The 20,248-nt window shown below is 38.0% G+C and overlaps 1 protein-coding gene across 2 annotated transcripts in view; it reads left to right on the forward strand.

Annotated features, from left to right (window-relative positions):
* The window catches only part of Usp47 (ubiquitin specific peptidase 47), a 90,017-nt gene that overhangs the window by 43,646 nt on the left and 26,123 nt on the right, over positions 1–20,248 (forward strand). For both annotated transcript variants that reach the window (XM_006978595.4, XM_006978594.4), the window contains 6 exons: positions 1,153–1,298; positions 2,542–2,621; positions 4,881–5,030; positions 14,129–14,224; positions 14,317–14,469; positions 17,588–17,755. In XM_006978595.4, the coding sequence (XP_006978657.1) occupies positions 1,153–1,298; positions 2,542–2,621; positions 4,881–5,030; positions 14,129–14,224; positions 14,317–14,469; positions 17,588–17,755 (793 nt within the window). The remainder of the gene's footprint in view (positions 1–1,152; positions 1,299–2,541; positions 2,622–4,880; positions 5,031–14,128; positions 14,225–14,316; positions 14,470–17,587; positions 17,756–20,248) is intronic.

Below are 20,248 nucleotides of genomic sequence, written 5' to 3' on the forward strand. Positions count from 1 at the left end.
CCTGTAGCTAGAGCTAAATGATCATATATAAATATGTGAGAATAAAAATTCTACTGGGATTATTATATTTACTTAATAGCCTTTAAAAAATGTTTTATGGTTGAATATTTGAATTTCAAAAGTGAGAAAGTAGTATCATTGAGTCCATCTGCTCTCATTACCCAGCTTTGAATGGCACTAATTGGTAATCTAGGCTTTCTGCATCAACAGTTCTCAACCAGTGAGTCGTGACCCCTTTGGGTGTCAAAGTGACCTTTTCACAGGGGTCGCATATCAGAAATCCTGCATATCAGATATTTATTAATAACAGCAAAATTACATTTATGAAGTAGCAATGAAAATAATTTTATGGTTGGGGGGTCACCACACATGAAGAACTGTATTGAAGGGTTACAGCATTAGGAAGGTTGAGAACTATATGTAAACTTCCATCCCAATGACTTGGCAGGCGCAGCTCCATTTCATTAGTGTTCATTAGTTCCTGTGATGGCCACATAACTTTTGGAACCATTTGTTTAGTCAGATCCAAACAAGACTCATACATTGTAATTGATCAATATGATTCTTAACTGATTTAATCTGTGGTTTGTTGTTGTTTTTATAAGATATCTATTTATTTATTATGTATACAGTGTTCCGCATGCATGCCGGAAGAGGGCGCCAGATCTCATTACAGATGAGCCACCATGTGGTTGCTGGGAATTGAACTCAGTACCTCTGGAAGAATAGCCAGTGCTCTTAAACACTGAGCCATGTCTATTCTCCTTTGTAATTCCCTGAAAAATGTATATATTGAAAGCTGGTATTATTTGTCTTATGTTTTTTTTTTCTATTCTTAATTTTAACATTTTGTTGTTGAATACTTTGCATTTTTTGTGAATTACTTATTAGGACAAAGTTTGGTCAGGTTCAGATTTGGCTCCATACCTTTAAGTGAGCTTTGTCTTCTATTCTCCAGACTGGAGCTGCCGTGGGCGTTTTGAGTTTTGAGTTTATAAATTAAAGAAAGACTGATTACATAATGCTAGTTTTAGTTAATACCCAAGCTTTGTGTATTACCTAGAATTAAGATCTTATATGATGATTTTGATATTAATTATGTTTTAAAGAATGAAATCATTTGATGTAGTTAACATGATCTCATCCTCCTAGGTGGGAATTTGAAGAATCTGAAGAAGATCCCGTGACGAGCATCCCATACCAGCTGCAGAGGCTTTTTGTTCTGTTACAAACCAGCAAAAAGAGAGCAATTGAGACCACAGACGTTACAAGGAGCTTTGGATGGGATAGCAGTGAGGGTAATAACTCTCTTAATGATAACTTCTCGTGTTCAGAGACTTCTGGACCATGGCATTGCCCATCTGCAGCACATCAAGAACTTAATGATCTTTACCTGAAGCATCTCCTTGCTTTTTGCTTGAATGTTAAAGTAATTTATTTGTAATTATTTAAGCTCTGAGATAAATTTTAACCAATTAAGGTACTTGTACAGTTAAGTTTTGTATGTTCTATTTTTGTGGGGGTTTGTTGTTGTTGTTTAGTTTGGGAGTTTGTTTGTTTGTTTTGTTTTTCAGGACAGGGTTTCTCTGTGTAGTTTTGGTGCCTGTCCTGGATCTTGCTCTGTAGACCAGGCTGGCCTCAAACTCACTGAGATCTGCCTGCCTCTGCCTCCCAAGTGCTGGGATTAAAGGCATGCACTACCACTGCCTGGTTTGTATTTTCTATTTTTAATGAGCTTAAAGTAAAAAAAAAAAAAAAAAAAAAAAAAAATGTTACAGGTTTTTTTCTTTAGTTTTTTTTCTAACATGTTTTTTTTTTATTTTTTTCAACATGATAAAATAAAGATACTGAAAAAAATACTGAAAAGGGGCAACTTTTTTAACTTTGTAACTTTAAAAATATTACTTTTTATTTTTCGATATTATAATGTAATTTCATCATTTCTCTGTTTGCTTTCCTCCCTCTAAATCCTCCAGTATACCTCTGCTTGCTCTCTTTAAAATTTGTGGCCTCTTTTCTCATTCATTGATATTACAAACGTGTTATAGATACATCCATTAGGACTGGACTCTATAGCTCTGCATTTTGGTTGGTTGTGGTTTTCTGTCTGATGCAGAGAGGAGTGTCCTTAATGTAGGATGTCTAACGTATTTCTTTACAGTGAAAACTAACAAGTATTCCAGCACTACTTAGCACTGGTTTGATGGTTTTCCTCTGACTGTCCTTTCATGGCTGGAATATGTCTTCCTATGTTTTTGGTTTGTTTTTTTTTTCGAGACAGGGTTTCTCTGTGTAGTTGGTGCTTGTCCTGGAACTCACTGTAGCCCAGGCTGGCCTCAAACTCAGAGATCTGCCTGGCTCTGCCTTCCGAGTGCTGGGATTAAAGGCATGCGCCACCACCACCCAATTCTTCCTATGTTCTTAAGAAGCTTTCAGTTGTTTAAAGTAGACTTGTCCATGTTCCTATTTATGTTGAAACAGTAATGCAATGTTCTGTTATGCTATTTGATACTCTTTTTAATTAAATTTTGTATTTAATAGCTTGGCAACAGCATGATGTACAAGAACTATGCCGCGTTATGTTTGATGCTTTGGAACAGAAATGGAAGCAAACAGAACAGGTAACTTCTCTCTCTTAAGCTGAGGGGACTGACTGTGTGTTAAGGCAGTTGGTATCTTACCATGGCTTTTATTCTAGTGGAATTTTTAAGACTTGGACACCAGCCTGCTACATTTGGAAATGAAATTACTAGACTCCCACCTGCTGTTGACTAAGTCCTAAGCATCTTCATTAAACTACTCCAGACCTCAGCTTCCTCATTGTCCCAGTAGGGTTTCTGTTGTTGAGATGAAACACCATAACCAAAAGCAACTTGGGGAGGAAAGCATTTATTTGGCTTACACTTCCACATTGTAGTCCATCAAACAGGGCAGGAACTTAGAGGCAGGAGCTGATACAGAGGCCTTGGAGTAGTGCTGCTGCTACTGGCTTGCTCCCCATGGCTTGCTTTCTTATAGAACCCAGGACCACCAGACCAAGGATGGCACCACCCACAATGAGCTGGGCATCAATCACCAATTAAGAAATGCCCTACACTGGGCTGGCCTAGAAGTTAGAGGGCATTTTCTCAATTGAGTCTCTCTCCTCTCTGAGAACTTGCTTGTGTCAAGTTGATATAAAACTAGCCAGCACATTCATCATCAAAATAAGGAAATTGGTCTATATGAGAGAGAAGGTTTTTTTTCCACTTAATACATCTGTTGTTAGGGGGGAGAATTTTAAGTATTGTTTTCATTTTTTTAAATAAGTGATAATCTTTACCACATTATAAAGTGTATTTATCAAGTTTTATCTTCATTTTGACCAGTCAAGTGTAGTCATGTGCTTTGACCTTTAGAGTCCTTATTTATATGACTTAACTCACTGAGTGGCTTGGCTTTATGGGATTCGATGTGGATGAATATAGACTGGGTATAATAGAGTATCCTGGAGATAAAAGAGGAGGAGGTCAAGGTAGCACAAGGACCTGACCTCTGATTGGAATGATGTAGTTGCTTGGAAGAGAGTCTTTTAAACAGTAGGTGGGAATCCATTTGTATAATATGAAGTCAAGTTTAAGGAGTCTGTAACTCAACTTTCAAAAGATGAATAAAAAACTGTAAGTGAATTTATAAATATGAATAAGAATTGTTTGGTAATAATGTTTATCTGCATAAATTATTTTGGGTGGTAGGGGGAGAAAATCCAGAATTTTTTTTTTTTTTAAGGACACTGGTTTTGAGCCATTTTGAAAAGTCCTAGATGCAAGAAGACCTAAGTGGGGCAGGAAAATGAAGATGGGTCCATCAAGTCAGTTGTATTAGAGTAGGCATTGGTGGGTCCAGTCTGAAGATGTGAAGATCCACCCTGGACATTTCAGCAGATGTGAATTTATGAGGAAGAAAACTGTTAGTATATTTTCTCTTAGACTTATTTTTTATTTGAGAAATGATGAAAACCACTTAAACAGCTGGTGGTTTCTCTGCATACTCTTATGGGACTCAAGTGATTTTATATAGATGGTATTGGGGCTGTTTCTTCTTCATAGGTCGGAAGTTATCCTTCCTCCTTGTTCACATCCCTCTCTGAGTCAGCACTTTATTAAGATCAGCTGGGGCATTCCTACTGACTTCCTAAAATTTGGTACAAGAATCTTGAGGCAAGACACTCCTATGAAGGGTCGTTACTTAGGAAATTAACCTGCCTACTCTGAGTCAAAAGAGCCCCAGTTGGCTGTTTGGGAAATAGGTGAGAGATGTATTCTTTTAGATGAGGATATTTTGAGGGAGGTGAATTTTAAGGTATTGTTTGAATTCTTATATCTTAAATTCTTTACAGTGTTTTATGTTTATTAATATTTAATCTTTGTTTGCCCAGAGTAGCAGTGGAATTTAATAAGTAAGAATATACTGTGAGACTAGTGAAGTTTGTGTAAAGTAGCGAAAGCACAACAGCTCCTTAGCTCTGTAACAACACCTGAAGTGTGGATTAGGATACACACAGTCCAAGGAGAAGAACGTAGCGTGCGTTGATAACTCAGGCCATCACCATCGATTTACTACTTTAGAGTTTTATTGGTTTGGGTTATTGAAATAGTTAATTGTATACATTCTGTTTTAAATTAATGATAACCTAATTTTATTTTTTTTCAGGTGATTTTTTTTTCAAGTGTCAATTTTGTCCCCTAAAATTTTAGATATATCTTAATTGGCTTTCTAAAACTTTAATACTAAAAAATCACTATCATTTTGTATCTCTTCTAAAAGGCATTGGTTGCATTAGATGTAACTTAAAATTGCTCGTAAGGAATATTTTTTTAAAATGTGAATGTTATTTTTAGGCTGATCTTATAAATGAGCTGTATCAAGGCAAGCTGAAAGACTACGTGAGGTGTCTGGAATGCGGTTATGAGGGCTGGAGAATTGACACGTATCTTGATATTCCGCTGGTCATCCGACCTTATGGGTCCAGCCAAGCATTTGCTAGTGTGGTATGTACCTTACAGCTGACTGCTTGGTATTTTTACAGAGTGCACAGTAGCACAGTAGTGTAACCTCTTATCTGGTGATATCATCCTAAGATATACCTTTGTGGGTTGTTAGTCATTCCTGCACTTTATGTAGCAAAATCTAGAACTAGAGTTTTGATGCTTCAGTGACTCCTAATGGTGCCTGTAGAAGAGGAAAAGTGAATAGAAGGAGTGCAGATGTCTTCCCTATAGGTGATGGAATTATTTTACCTTTTTTTTTTTCACCCTTATTATTTTTTTAACCTCTAGCTATTTTATAAATGATATTTTAGTCTCTTTGGGGGAGGGGACATAGTAAAGTCATTTGTTCTATACATTTTTTAAATTGCAAAAATAACCTCTAGGTCTTATGATAAAGGCCTTTTTATTTATTTATTTATTTATTTTTTTTAAGAATAGATCAGCCCTATTCTGAGTACTTAATTACACAGTACATTGATATGAGCCTGTAATCTCAGCACTCACCAGGCTGAGGCAGGATGATTGTAAGAGTGTGTGTGTGTGTGTGTGTGTGTGTGTGTGTGTGTGTGTGTGTGTGTGTGTGTGTGTAAGACTGGCCTGGACACATAGAAGACCCTCCGTGCCCCTTGAAATCAACCAAGCATTATGTAAGCATAGGTAACTTGAAAGTCAGAAAGATGATGTTCTATTTTCGTATGCTGAGTGTCTTAATTGGGAGCTTGTCTAAAGTTTTCCTAGCTTTCTCCTCTAGTTATGGCATCATCATATGTATATATCTATATAATTATATGTGTGTGGGTTTACTTAGACAAAAGAAAGTCATGGAAAGAGTTGTTGCTGTTTAAAATTAGTGATCAAAAACATTTATTCAAGATTTTTATGTGCCAGGGGAGCCTTTAGAGATAATTAGAACATCCTTCTTCAGGGAAGGGATCTAAGTATGTACCACTATAGCCAGCAATTTACCTGGGTCTGGGGACCCAAATCAGGTTCTCGTGATTACCTGGCAAGCATTTTATTGGGAAAGCTGTCACTCCATCCAAAAATAGCTTTAAAAAGCAGAATTTTGTCATTTTACTGCTCAAGCCTATTAGAACTTTTGTGACTGAATGAAAATGAAATTATAACATCAAATTTGAGACACAGGTGACACAATTTTGAAAGGAAATTTACAACTTACAACATTGAATGGTTCATTTAAAAAGTGTCAAGTCAATAATTTTAAGGATTCACCTAACCCGGAAAAAAGAAAGCAAAAGAAACTCCGTAAAGGTAATTATATAATAATAATTTCTTCTAAATAGGGCAGAGATCAGTGAAGAAAGTGGGGGGAGTAGTAGTCAATAAAGCATTTGTTTTTTTAAAAACAGTGGGTTTTAAAACCCCTATAGCAAGACTAACAAAAAAAGAGACAACAAAAATTGCCAGCGTTGGGATGAAAAAGATGTCACTCATCAGTTACTTAAGCACGAACTGCAACCAAGTACAAAACTGGATGACTTCAATAGGCCTATGACTAGTGAGCTACTGAACTTCAGAACTGAAAAATTTTGGAAAAAGAAATTTTCAAGTCTGAATTGTTTCAGAGGACACTTGTACTAAAAATTTTAAGAAAAATATATGAATTCAATATAACCTCTTTTAAAAAAAAAAAGGAAGAGGAATCCTTCCAAGGTTCCTTCCATATTCAGATTGTCTAAGCAAGGATGTTTGTTCTCGCTACTTTGTTCAGTGTGGCTCAGTCAAGTGGGAGGAACAAGGACTAAGCTGACCTCCTCCTGTTTTTAATATACACAATTGTGTAGAAAAGCCTAAGGGGGATTTAAAATAAGGAGATAATAACAAAGCAAACTAAAGTAACTTTACAAGGCTATAAGATAAACATTCAAAAGTCACTGTATTTCAGGGTACTAGCAATGAATATGTGAAAATGAAATTAAAAATAATAGTATTGCTTTCAGTCCTAGGGGGAAAAAAGTCCAAGTGTGAATGAAAAAACAATGACAACAACAATAACAAAAACCCACATATATTGGACTCCTGTACTGAAAACCAGAAAAATTCTGGAAAAGATGTTTAAATGGAGAAACATTGATTGAAGATTCAGCATAGTAAAGATATCAGTTCATCTAAAATTACATGGTTGTAATACAGTTCTTATTGAAGGCCACCAAGACTTTTAATAGCATATATTAATATGAACTACAATAACCAAAATATTTATTTTAAAAAGAGTAAAGTGGAAGGAACAGATCTACTTAAATTGGAATGAATGCTACTTAGCAATAAAAAGCCTTTCCATATTCCTGCAATCGTCAGAATGCTGTGATATTGGCAAAGGAATAATTGAACAGAAAGCCCAGAAGTAGATCCATACACATATGCCCAACTGAGTTTTTGACAGATGGCGAAATAATTTAAGAAAGGTAGGATGGAATATTCAAGTAATGGTGCCAACTGGGTACCATTAACATCCATCTCACACAGATGAACCTTGCTAGTCTTATAAGTGTGAAGATTGATCCCAGAGTTCACATAGAAGTTGAGCATGTTGACACACACCAGTACTTAAAGTGTCGGGGAGATGGAGAAAGGAAGATATCCAAGGTTTAATAAGAAGATACCCAAGGTTTGCTAGGAGGATACCCGAGGTTTACTAGGAAAACACCTGAGGTTTGCTAGGAAGATACCTGAGGTTTGCTAGGAAGATATCTGAGGTTTGCTAGGAAGATACCTGAAGTTTGCTATAGCTGGCCAGTCTAGTCATGTTCAATAAGAGACCCTGTCTCTAAAAATAAGGTGAAAAACAATTGAGGAAGACACCCAACGTTGACTTCTGACTTTAGTATGCAGACACGCACCTATACACATATACACACAAAATAATTATGGCATTTAAAGCTGCTGACAATGCAGAGAAACTGGGTTGTGTTACTGGTATAAATGTAAACATTACAGGCTATCTTTATGAAACTGAATATGAAATTGACACAAGTCCCAGTAATTGTATTCTGGACCATTTATCTAAAAGAAGTAAATTCATGTTCATATAAAAATGTGTACATTAATATTGGTTGCATTTTTATTTTTAATATTCAAAAGCTGAAGTAAGCTGAGATTTGCTTTAACAAGTAAATGAGTGATCAAATTGCAATGTGTATAAGCTATGGATACTGATGAAAAGTAAAAAGAATCAAATGGCTAATACAATCACTAATTTGAATGCATGTGCAGGAAATGATGTATTGAAGAAAGACAGTTGCAAAAGTTGGCATACTGTCTGATTTCATTTACATAAACTTGGTCATGTAAATATTTTTATGATTACATTTTAGAACTGTACCACTGATTGCTCATTACTAGACTTATAAATTTAGTCACTTCCTGTCTTTATATAAAAATGATCTAATGCCTTTGCTGTCCTGTGGGATATAGGATCCAGCACAGATGATAAATGTGCACTGAACTTAATATACAGACTGGGTCAAACAGTGAAACTGGGAATGTCTGAGTGAGGAATACAGATCATGTTAGTGTCCTTATCACCATTATGATGTTCTGTGGTTTACAAAACATCACCTGTAGGAAACAGGGCAACTTATATAGAGTATCTTTGGGTAATATTAATTCTTACAAGTATGTGCAAATTTGTAATTACCTTAGAAATGAAAATGGAAAAAAGATGAATGAATAAATGGCTTAGGTTAAGATAGCTCGAGTTTTTCCCCTAACTCAGAGCAAAGTATCTCAGGGAGATGGCTGAATTTAACCATCTGTAAAGAAGCATGTTGCTTTGCTGCTCTGTGTCACCAACAAAGATTGCTGACTGCATCAGTCATGCAGGAGTGCTTTGTTCCAGTTTTATTATGTGTTGAGTTTAGAAAATAATCTTCAGTGCTGGTTCCCCTAGTCTAATCAAAGCAAATGTTAAATAGTGAAGAAAGAAATGGATCTGTGGAGAATACAGCTATGCTAACAGTCAGAGGATTGGGGTAGTACTGTGTTTCTTCTGGTTTCAGTTGTGCCTAGATTGTGTGCATTACTATAAAACTGATGATCTGGCTTTTTATCTGCTGAACTAAAAATGTAAAAATTCTCCTTGTTCTACTTTGAATTCTGAAAAGAACAGTGGACAACTGTATGTGCAGTTAAGTTGCTCATAGTATGTGAGGGAGGGGAAGGCCTATATAAAGCAAAGCTTGTCACCCTAAAATAATAAAGTCACAATTTGGAGCTAATTTAGAAGCATAATTTGTTAAGAGTTTAACATACAAAACTATAGCTTACAGAAAGCAGTCTTGTTCTGTTCTGTGTCCTAACAGCAGCACAGTATTGGTAACATTTTGTTCTCTTTTCATAGCCTAGGACCTGCTACTCTTTGATCCCTAAAATGCAGTGTAGTGTGTGTGGATTTTAGTTACTAGCTCACAGTGAGTGCAGATCTTCTTTAACCATGTTAGCCTGTCTTTTACATGGCTTATCAAGTGGATAGATGAGTTGACACTAATCTTTCTAACTAGCTAATTTTATTTTATGATTACCTTGTTGACACACCATTACAAAGCTCATGAGATATTAATTCATCTTTATCTTGTTTCTGGAATATCTCCACATATCCTTCCTAAATCCCAAACACTGGATGTAATGGAAGTAAAATCCATGTAACACAGCATCTGCATTGCTGGGAGATGGAGGGTAATACACTATTTATAAGTATCAAACTAGACATGAACTGTAAACAGATTTTCCATTGCTGCTGCTAGCCTGTGTGTCTGAAGCATATAAGTAGGGTATGTAAGAAACCAAAAAATAAAGCAGAGAAGCACACTCAAGAAGTCCATATGCCCAGTGAGTGAGCATAGACTGAGCTTGGTAATCTATGGTGCTAGCTGTAGGGAAGGAAGGGGTTTTATGGTGCTCAGGATTCGAAATAGCAGCCTTGAAAGTGAATAAAGAAGACTGATGCTTCAGGATCAGCAGTGAGAAGAAAACAAGAAAAAAGGGAAGAAACCACCTACAAAAATGGAAGGAGACCATACTCTCCCTTGAATCTATCCAAGAAACGGATCTATAGTAAACAGATAAGGAAGATGTGCTCAAACTAAACAGTGCTGTACCCAAATGATCAGAAGGACCAGATTTTGGCTTCTCTTGTTATAAAGCCATCAGTATTTTGTAGTGCTTACCCGCTCCCCTCCTGTCTCAGGCTGTCTGATGTTCTCTATTCAAGAATCACTCCACACACTACCCAGTACAAGCTGAGGGAAGTAATGTCAGTAGGAGCAAACCATAACAGTTCTTAAAACAGCAACATAAAACTTGGAACGTCCACTGTTAGGAAAACTGAATTCATTAAACTAAAAATTTATCTATCAAATGAAGACTAGATCAGAATGGTCAAGAAAGGATGAAATCCTCTGGGCATCAAACAAAAAATGAGAGCTAAAGATGGGAAAAAGATCTTTGGGGAAGCAATTAGAAGAGCTGTGGGAAGGTGCTCCAGTATCAGAATGTGAAGGGAAACGTGCACCAAACTGGCAGCTAAATTACAAGCCAGAAAAACGTTCAGAGAAGAACAATGGTGAGTCTCCCTTTGAAGTACTTCTGTAAGTTAGAAAGGTATTTTAGTAAATTCTCAAACTTGATAAGGATGAGTTGTGCTGTCCTCACCCCTCCAAAGAATAGGTTGTGGTGGTAGAGTGACAGTCTCGAGAAACTTAAACAGTGATACAAGCTAATATTTGATATCCAAGCCAATTTTTTTTCAGTTGTGACAGCAGTGAACAGAGCCTGATCCAACCATGAGACAGGACAAAACAAAGTGGGCGTGTGGGTTGCACAATGACATGACGTGTTGCCTGTGCTTAAAGTACGAAGAATACCCACTTTACAACCAAGGAAAGGGAAAGGGCCAGAACAAGATCACAGGCTGTTGTGATGGCGAATAACAACCAAAGGAAGTAATCAAGTAAATATACACAGCAGTTGTATGGTAGTGCTCAAGATAAAGCCAAGCATGTCTGTCATGCCAAACATGGATTCAAATAGGCATGTGTTGCCTGTTGAAGACTTCCAAGATAATCAAGAGACTGCTAGTGATGCTCAAACCAGAGATAGGTTGATAAGGTCTGGGATTTTAGTATGTTCTCCATGAATATTCCTACAGATTGCTTGTGAGCTTCAAGGGGAAGATACAGACTCTGTATTGGAGAAATGGACAACATCTTGACTGGGCAATTAAAGAGGTTAAGGACTGCACACAGCCTGTGACCAGGATACCCTTAAAAGGTGTCATCATTACTTACCTAGTAATCTACTAGCAAGTGATGTGGAAAGTGATTCTGAACATAGAGAACACCAGACTGCCCGGGATGCCGAAAGTATCGTGAGATAGCTAGTCTCTGAGAAAAGGCTATGTGGGTTAGAGATCTAAACATACATAGAGCCTAGTGTATCCTGTGAACATAAACAGCCAAAAATACTTAATTGGTATAAGTTTGGTAATAGTACTTCTTATATACAGAGTTCTCTCTCAAGTATTAAATTATAAAGGATGCTGTGTGAACTTAAACTCATGGTTTGGGCAAAGTGCAAAATACCAGAGATAGGAAAACATTAAAACAAAAAAACCCTAAGTTTAAATTTATTTTATAAAAAACGTTTCTTGAAACAAATGCATTGGAGCATGGCTTTAATCCTGGCACTTAGGAATCAGGGGCCAGCCTGGTCTATATAAGTTCCCAAACAGCCAGAGCTACATAATAGAGAGATCCTGTCCCAAAACAATCTCTGCTATGAACTGTCAGAGATCAAGACACAGTTTAATAAAATCTAATTTTTTAAAGTTGTTTAGTGTTGCTCCCTCTTATTTTATTTACTATTTATTTATTTATTTATTTATTTATTTATTTATTTATTTATTTATTTGAAGCAGGGTTTCTTTGTCTTTGTGTAGGCTTGGCTGTCCTGGAACTAGCTCTGTAGACCAGGCTGGCCTCAAACTCACAGGGATCCACCTGCCTCTGTCTCCTGAGTGCTGGGATTAAAAGTGTGGACCACTGGGCCCCCCTCCTTTTTTTAAATCATAACATAATAAAAATAAACATGTTTTATTGATTCTTTGGGAATTTCACATCATGCTCCCCAATCCCGCTCATTTCCCAGTCCCTCTGTATTCACTCCTTACCCCTGTAGCGTCCCCCTCAAAAAGAAAATTTAAAAAAATAGTAATTCAAAACAAAACAAACAAACAAAAAGACCACTTGCTCCTCTATCTTTCCCACCCTCCAACACCTCTTCATTTGTCTTAGTGGCATTGGGAGCTACAGTGTGTCATGCAGTATACCCTTTTGTCCACTCATCTTTATTTGGAAATGTTCGTTATGTAATGTATTGATGGTCAGGTTCAAGAACTCTGACTTCTGCTGCACCATCAATGCTGGACCCTCACCAAGACTCCTCTCAGATATCCTGCTATTGCCCCAGTCATAAAGATCCTACAGCTATGGTTCTATAGGGCCAGTCTTTTCATGTGCTCCTATAGATCATAGATGGGGTAGATGTTGGGGTGGGCCAACTCAAAACCCTGGGTGTGGGTCTGGGTGGTAGCTCATATGGTCAGTCCAAGCCACTGGTACCACTTTCCTCAAGTGAGGGCAGAGCCATCTCTTCTATGCTATGGTGAGGAGTATGGCCAGCTCTTCTGCAGCGGCTGAGTGGCCTGTGCTGCCACAAGGGGCCATGGTTGGGCCCAGGCTGCTGCTGAGGACTATGTCTGGACCCATGATCCTACCACAGCAGACAAGATCTGTGTTGATGCCTTATTTTATTTTTTGAGACAGGGTCTCGCTATGTAGCCCTCTGGCTGGCCTGGAACTCAGAGATATCCTCCTGCCTCTGCCTTCCCGGTGCTGGGATTAAAGGTGTGAGCCACCACTACCAGCATACTCCCTCTTATTTCAGATACTGCTTTACCTGTTCAAATTCTGTTTGGAAGCCTTCTAAACTTGGATTCAGTCAGTATTAAGCCATGGAGGTATTTTTGTTTGTTTGGTTTTGGATTTTTCGAGACAGGATTTCTCTGTGTAACAGCCCTGGCTGTCCTGGAACTCACTCTGTTGACCAGCCTGACTTCAAACTCACAGAGATCTGCCCATCTCTGCCTCCTGAGTGCTAGGATTAAAGGCGTCCGGCACCACCAGTGGCTGTAATTTTTTTTAAGCTTCTTCTTTGTTTTAAAAGGAATTTTTCATTCTTAGAATATGCTTCAGAGAGAAAAAGAAATGTTTTCTAAGTGTTTTTTTGCCTGTGATTGCCAGTGAAACACTTGGTTGTGTGTTAAAAACAACCTTGCTACTGTTTCTCCCTTCTTGGTGCTTCCTTGTGAGATGAGAAAAAGTAGGAGATAGGATGAGTTGACAAGCACTTGGTTATCTTGTCAGTCTCTTATTTTGTCCCAGAGTAAGCTGTGTCAAACGGTATGTGCAGAGTTGTTCTCTGAGCCTCGTCAACCATTTTACAATGAAGTCCATTTAGCAAGCTCGAGCTTCTTTCTTTGGGGGAACAATGTATTCTGTTTCAACAGAAAGACTATTGAAGATGCTTTGCCTTAGTGATTTTTATCCTTTTCTTGGCATGTGATATGTTGTCAGTAGTTCTGCTTGGCACGTGTGTGTAGAAAAGATACCATCAGTTTGTTGTGTTGAGTACTGAGTTTTAAAGACGGATCACGGGAGGACAGTTGGAAGTGCCGGTAAAGAAAGTGGAACTGATACAGACACATCTCTAAGATGCGTGCAAGTACTTCCTAAAGATCAAGACTTTACTCTCTGTATCATTCAGTCAGGCACCCCGGTGTAAAAGTCGGTAAGAAATTAGATATGCCATAATGACCAAAGCAATTTTTATGAAGTAAAATAAGTTTAACGTAACTTTCAATAATTACAATATTTTGCTGTTAATTTTATTACATTTTAAGATTAGTTTTCTAGGCATTCCATTCATAACAATTTTGATGATTTCAGTGTTTCATATTTAAGGCTTTGCCATTAAATAGTATTTTTAAGTAATTATAAGACAATTACTTTTTTTCTAACTAGGAAGAAGCACTGCATGCATTTATTCAGCCAGAGATCTTAGATGGCCCAAATCAATATTTTTGTGAACGTTGTAAGAAGAAGTGTGATGCTCGTAAGGTAGGAGGCATATAAATACTATTATGTAATTGTCTGAGATGGATATCGTATTCAATCCATTTGTACCCCTAACCACACATGCTTCTTTTTAGGGCCTTCGGTTTTTGCATTTCCCCTATCTGCTGACCTTACAATTGAAAAGATTTGATTTTGATTATACAACCATGCATAGAATTAAACTAAATGATCGAATGTCATTTCCAGAGGAGCTAGATATGAGCACATTTATTGACATTGAAGATGAGGTAAATACTTATTACATTTTCTTGTAATATTTTTCATTGTACACTTTTAATTGCTTTATGTATATGGGTGTTTTGCCTGGATGTATGTCTGTGTGTGCCTAGTGCCCTCGGAGACCTGAAGAAGGTGTTGTAACCTTTGATGCTAGAGTTAGAGACAGTTGTGAGCGACCGTGTGGAGCCTGGGAATCAAACTGGTGTCTGTCCTCTGGGAAAGCAGCCAGTGATCTTACCACTGGCTCTCTCTCCAGACCTACTTTATGAGTTAAGACTGATAAACTTGAAGTGTCCCTTGACAGAAGCTTTTTCTTTCGTCGCTTTTCCAATGGTGTATTGCATGAGAAGACTATTGTTGTGGCTAGAAGGCTTTTCCTGGCACTGTGAGTTGCATTTCAAGTATTATTTGGTTGGAATAGCGTAAGCTCTTCAAGAGACAAGAGTTTCACCTTTGGGATTCTCTCTTGAATTTAGGTAATCTTGTTTCATAATTTCTTTATTACTGAAACTGTGTGCTGTAGCTGGATTTCTGATCTTTACTACACATAGGGCAAATATATGTGAGTGAATAAACAAAGTAGTATATGATCTTAATGTCTTATATTTGCACTAATACCCTTTTCAAGAATTAAGGTTACTCCAACATGACGTTTGCTAACTCTTAAGTTAACTAAGTTAGACAAACTTACAAAAGGTTTTATCTATTTCCCTTTTTGTTTTGTTTAAATGGTTTGAACATGAGATTTTGATGAAAACAGGAAAGATTCATCAATTTCTTTCTATTTGTTGACCTCCCAGGGTTTTCTAGCTTTATTTAATTTTTTTTTTAATGTGTGCTAGCCTGCTTGATTCTATATGATGTTCTCCTGATTGCATTGTATAAAGCACTTATAGTCAGGAAGGGTAGTTGTTACAGGGTGATAAATCCTTGCTGCTTCTAAGAGTTTTGTGTGCTTGTTTGTTTTGCCAATTGCAACTAATTACCAATTGTAAAATCTACCTCCTTCCAGGCTCAAAATTAATTGTAAATGATCATCAAGTTTCATTTAGTATTTGTCTTAATTAGAGTTACTAATACTGTGATGAAACACCAAAAGCAAGTTTGGAAGGAAAGGACTTATTTGGCTTATGCTTTGACATCATTATTCATCACTAAAGTCAGGACAGGAACTCAATCAGCAGGGCAGGAACCTGGAGGCAGGAGCTAATGCAGAGGCCATGGAGGGGTGTTTATTACTGGCTTGCTCCCCATGGCTTGTTCAGCCTGCTTTCTTATAGAACCCAGGACCACCAGCCCTGGTTCTGCCCTTCCTACATCAGTCACTAATTAAGAAAATGCCCTACTGGGGCCTGGAGAGATGGCTCAGCGGTTAAGAGCACTGACTGCTCTTCCAGAGGACCCAGGTTTAATTCCCAACACCCACATGGCAGCTCACAACTGTCTGTAACTCCGGGTCTGACACCCTCACACAGGCATACATGCCCACAAAACACCAATGTAAATAAAATAAAAATAAATAATTTTTAAAAAAGAAAGAAAGAAAATGCCCTACAAACTTAACTGCAGCCTGATCTTATGGAGGCTTTTTCTCAATTGAGGGTCCCTCCTCTCAGATGACTATAGTATTTGTCAACTTGACATAAAACTAGCCAACACAATATTTGTGTGGGTGTGTTGAAAACAGTGAGTTTATTCAACAAGAAAACAGATTTTTTTTTTCTACACCTCATCTGTGATGTGCCAGTCTTGGTTGGGAGGGGACTCTAGTCTGTGTGCCCAGTGGCTTTCATACGTGTTGGTGTAAACTGCTTCACTCACTCTCTACCCTCTCCCTGCACCATCCTTTATGTAGTGCTAGTAAGCACCAGAGACAGGATGTGTTGATACTTGGTAGCATCCTAGGTGAATCACTAAACTCCAACCCTCATTTTCCTGTCTAGCTATTTTAAGAAGCTGCTGTAGCTTCAATGAATGTTGAGTGAATGGTAACTGCAACCATTGAACATTTGCAGAGAACCGATAGAGTAGCAGGTCAGGCTGGATGTGTACACCTGTAAGGAGAAAGATGGAGAAGGAGTAACAGAGTGAATTGTGCTTAATTAGAGTTAGGAAATCTACCCAAAGTCTGTTAAAATTCATCAAATTCCTACTTACAAGTAGCTAAATATATAATTAGGATTTTGTGTATTCCTGACATATTTGTTGGAATATCCCAGGGGAAGGAAATGCAAATTTTATTTCCTTACTTGCTTATTTGCTTGGAGTTTGGGGCCTTTTTTTTTTTTTTCCATCTGTTTGTTTTGTTTGGGTTTGGTTTTGCTTTTGCTTTTTTGAGACAGTCTTGTTATACAGTCACGGCTAGCCTGCAGTTAGCAATCCTTGTCTCTGCATCCCAAAAGCTGGGATCATAGGTGTGTGGCATCATGCTCAGCTTGCAGTTCTGGAGGTGATGTTCACCTTTATTTTGTCTTGAATCAAATTTCTTTGAAGGAAGAAGACTGTACTGCATACTGGATGCTGTACTTATAAAAAAGTTAGTAACAACTACAAAAATTATTCTTGCTGTGTATTACTTGGATTCAAGAACTTAAATACAATTCCTTATGCACATCGGGGGCTTTCATCTTAGAGAAATCTTAACCTGTGTCAATAAAAACATTGTAGGTATGTGTATAAAATGTTAAAGGAGGAGAGAGTGTTGCTTGGGATTTCTAACAAGTAGAATTCTTCAGCTTAAGTCTGGGTGGCTGTGAATTGAAAGCAGTCAAGCATGGAAGTATAACGTCCATGCCCTGAGTACACCAGACTAAAGTTCACATGGACAGATAGATGACTTAGTTCTCTATTTTGACACCTTACACAGTAATTAAAGAGAACATTTTGTTGGGATTGGGAACAGAAGATGTAGTCTGGAGCTTGGGATAGTTGCTGTCAGAAATGCTGCTGCAGAAAATGGTAATTTTGTACCTAAGATCTGAGTTTAAGAGAAAACAGACATACTTAAATGTTTCTCTTAAACAGAACAATGTTGAACTATTTGAACATGGTAGAAGCTATAGGTAAAAGTTTGAATATCTTTTCCTTTATTTGGCATAAGATTTTAAGATAATTGTGTCTTATTAGAAATCTCCTCAAACTGAAAGTTGCACTGATAGTGGAGCAGAAAATGAAGGCAGTTGCCACAGCGACCAGATGAGCAATGATTTCTCCACGGATGATGCTGTGGATGAAGGCATATGCCTGGAGAGCAATAGTGGGACTGAGAAGATTTCAAAACCTGGCCTGGAAAAGGTACCTTTTATGAAGTTTATTGAGTGCTGAGCATGCTAAGCAAGTGGTCCACCAGAGAGTTGTACCCCCATTTCCCTACATGTTTTAATTAAATAGAGAATATAGTAATTTCTGAACTTCTGTATTATTTTGTGCTTCATTTTTTAAAATGAAGACTTCTTAAGAAATGTTCTCATGGTGGGTGTGATTATAATTGTATTTTGGGAAACACTGCATACAGATGAGATACCGATTCCTAGGAGACTGTACTGTGTTGAAAGTTGGATTGTGTTAGAATGGCTGCTGCCTCTGCCCCTAGTGTTTATCAACTCTCCAAAGCCTTTGTCTTCACCGAGTTTGCTCATAAAAAAAAAGAGTGTTGGACTTGATTTATTGCATTTTAAGAATTCTGAAAATGGTGCATTTCTGAAACAGTTAATAACCATAATTATCTAAAACTTGCAACCTCGGAATTTTCTAGAAACATAATGGTGGGGGGAGGTTGCTAATTACAATGAAACTTTAAAATGTTACTACTAACCAGCTGATACATGCCTGGAATACCAGCACGTAGGTAGCAGAGGCAGGAGGTTCCAACCAGCAGGGAATACAGAGTGAGCCCTATTTAAAGAAAATAATTTCTCAGCACAAATTCTAGATTCCAGGTAAATTTTGAAACCTACCTATCATTTACTTTGATTAATCTTAGTTTTGGCAATACAACTTGAACTACACAAGTTTTCAGAATTTGTTCTGGAAGTTTCACTATGTAATAATTATAATCAGTTTAATATTATTTAAAACAAACTGAAATGTGCTGAAACCGTTTTGGAAGGTCCAAGTACTTTTTAAGCAAAGAATAAAGAGGAGAGGACAATAGAAGTGTGTGCTTACCTAGCATTCCTGGGGTCCTGATTTGATCCCTAGTGCTGCAAAATGAAGGAGAGGAGAGCTCCTGCAGAAAAGTGAATGAGATCTAACAGGCCTGTACAGTAGTGCACCTGTGATCCCAAAATACAGGATAAAAGGCAGAGAATTGGCTGCAAGTTTGAGTCTAGCATGGTCTAACATAGCTTGTTCCAGTTCAGAAAGGATTGCAAAGCAAGCCCCTCTCTCAAAACAAACTTTAATAAAAACCTTGCTTGTCCATTTGGAGAATCTGCTTAGGATAAATGGTCTTTCTTTTTGTGTCGTAACCCTTCCTGGAGACTCTATTTTAAAATTATTTTATGTGTTATGGGTATTTTGCCTGCATGTCTGTACACTATTTGTGTACCTGGTACCCTCAGAGCCTAGAAGAGGATGTCTAGAGTTGCAAATGATTGTGAGTGCTAGGAATTGAACCCGGGTCCTCTGGAAAAGCAGCCAATGCTCTTAACCTCTAAGCCATCTCTCCAGCCTTGGGAACTCTATTTTTATTCACTCCAGGTAGAGATGGCGATGACAGACCAGAGAAAGGGTTCCCTCCAAGTCCAGCTTGGTGAACCAGTGAGTTTATTGGACTTCTTTAATGGAGCATGATGACTCTTAGGCAGCTCTATCACCAAAAAGCCCACTCCAAGCATGGGTAACTACTTATAAGAGTCTCCCTTCGAAGCCCCTTGTTACTGCTGCTTATATAACCTGAGCCTCTGAGCTGATAAAACTCTTATGTTTTTAGGTGGTTGTGGAGTTTTTAAGATTAAATACATATCTTATAAATGTATGTATGTGTGTGTACCATGTGCATACCTGGTACCTGTGGAGCCCAGAAAAGGGTGGTTGTGAGCTACAATTCGGGTGCAGAGAACCAAACCTAGATCCTCTGCAAGAGCAGCAAGTGCTCTTTAACCTCCGAACTGTCTCTCTAGCCCCCTTGTGATTTCATATAAGCCTTTTGTGCTATTATATCTTCCTCTCTATTGTGTCTGGGTTTTGTTTTAGTTTGGTTTTTTGAGACAGGGTTTCTTTGTGTAACAGTACTGGCTGTCTTGGAACTCACTACAGAGACCAGGCTGGCCTTGAGCTCAGAGATCCTCCTGCCTCTGCCTCTCACATGCTGGGATTGGGTGGAATGCACCACCACCACCTGGCTTGTTTTGGGTTTTTGAAACAGTCTCACTTTATAGTCGAGACTGGCTCCAAACTCACTGTGTAGCCCAAGCTGGCCTTGAATTCACAGCTGTTGCCCTTCTTTAGCCTCTCAAGTGCTAAGATTACAGGTCTGAACTACTGTGTCTGGCTGCTCCCTGTTGTTTTTGGAGATGAAAATACTGGTAGCCAGGATGTCTAGTAGTGCTAATTGTTTTAGGGGTGTGAAGTACCAAAGCTTCTAAAGGAAAAATACTTCAGGCTAATGTCCTGGCACATGGCTTGTAAATCCTAGCACTTGGAATGCTAGTCTAAGAGAGTCATAAGTTTGAGGCCTACTCTGGACAACATAATAGGTTCAAAACCACCTGGGCAACTTAGACCCTATCTCAAAATGAAAAATAGCAAAGAGGGGCAGGCATATACCCAGGTGCTGGAGTACTT

This window comes from Peromyscus maniculatus, chromosome 1, assembly GCF_049852395.1.
Source record: "Peromyscus maniculatus bairdii isolate BWxNUB_F1_BW_parent chromosome 1, HU_Pman_BW_mat_3.1, whole genome shotgun sequence".
Lineage (NCBI taxonomy): Eukaryota > Metazoa > Chordata > Mammalia > Rodentia > Cricetidae > Peromyscus > Peromyscus maniculatus.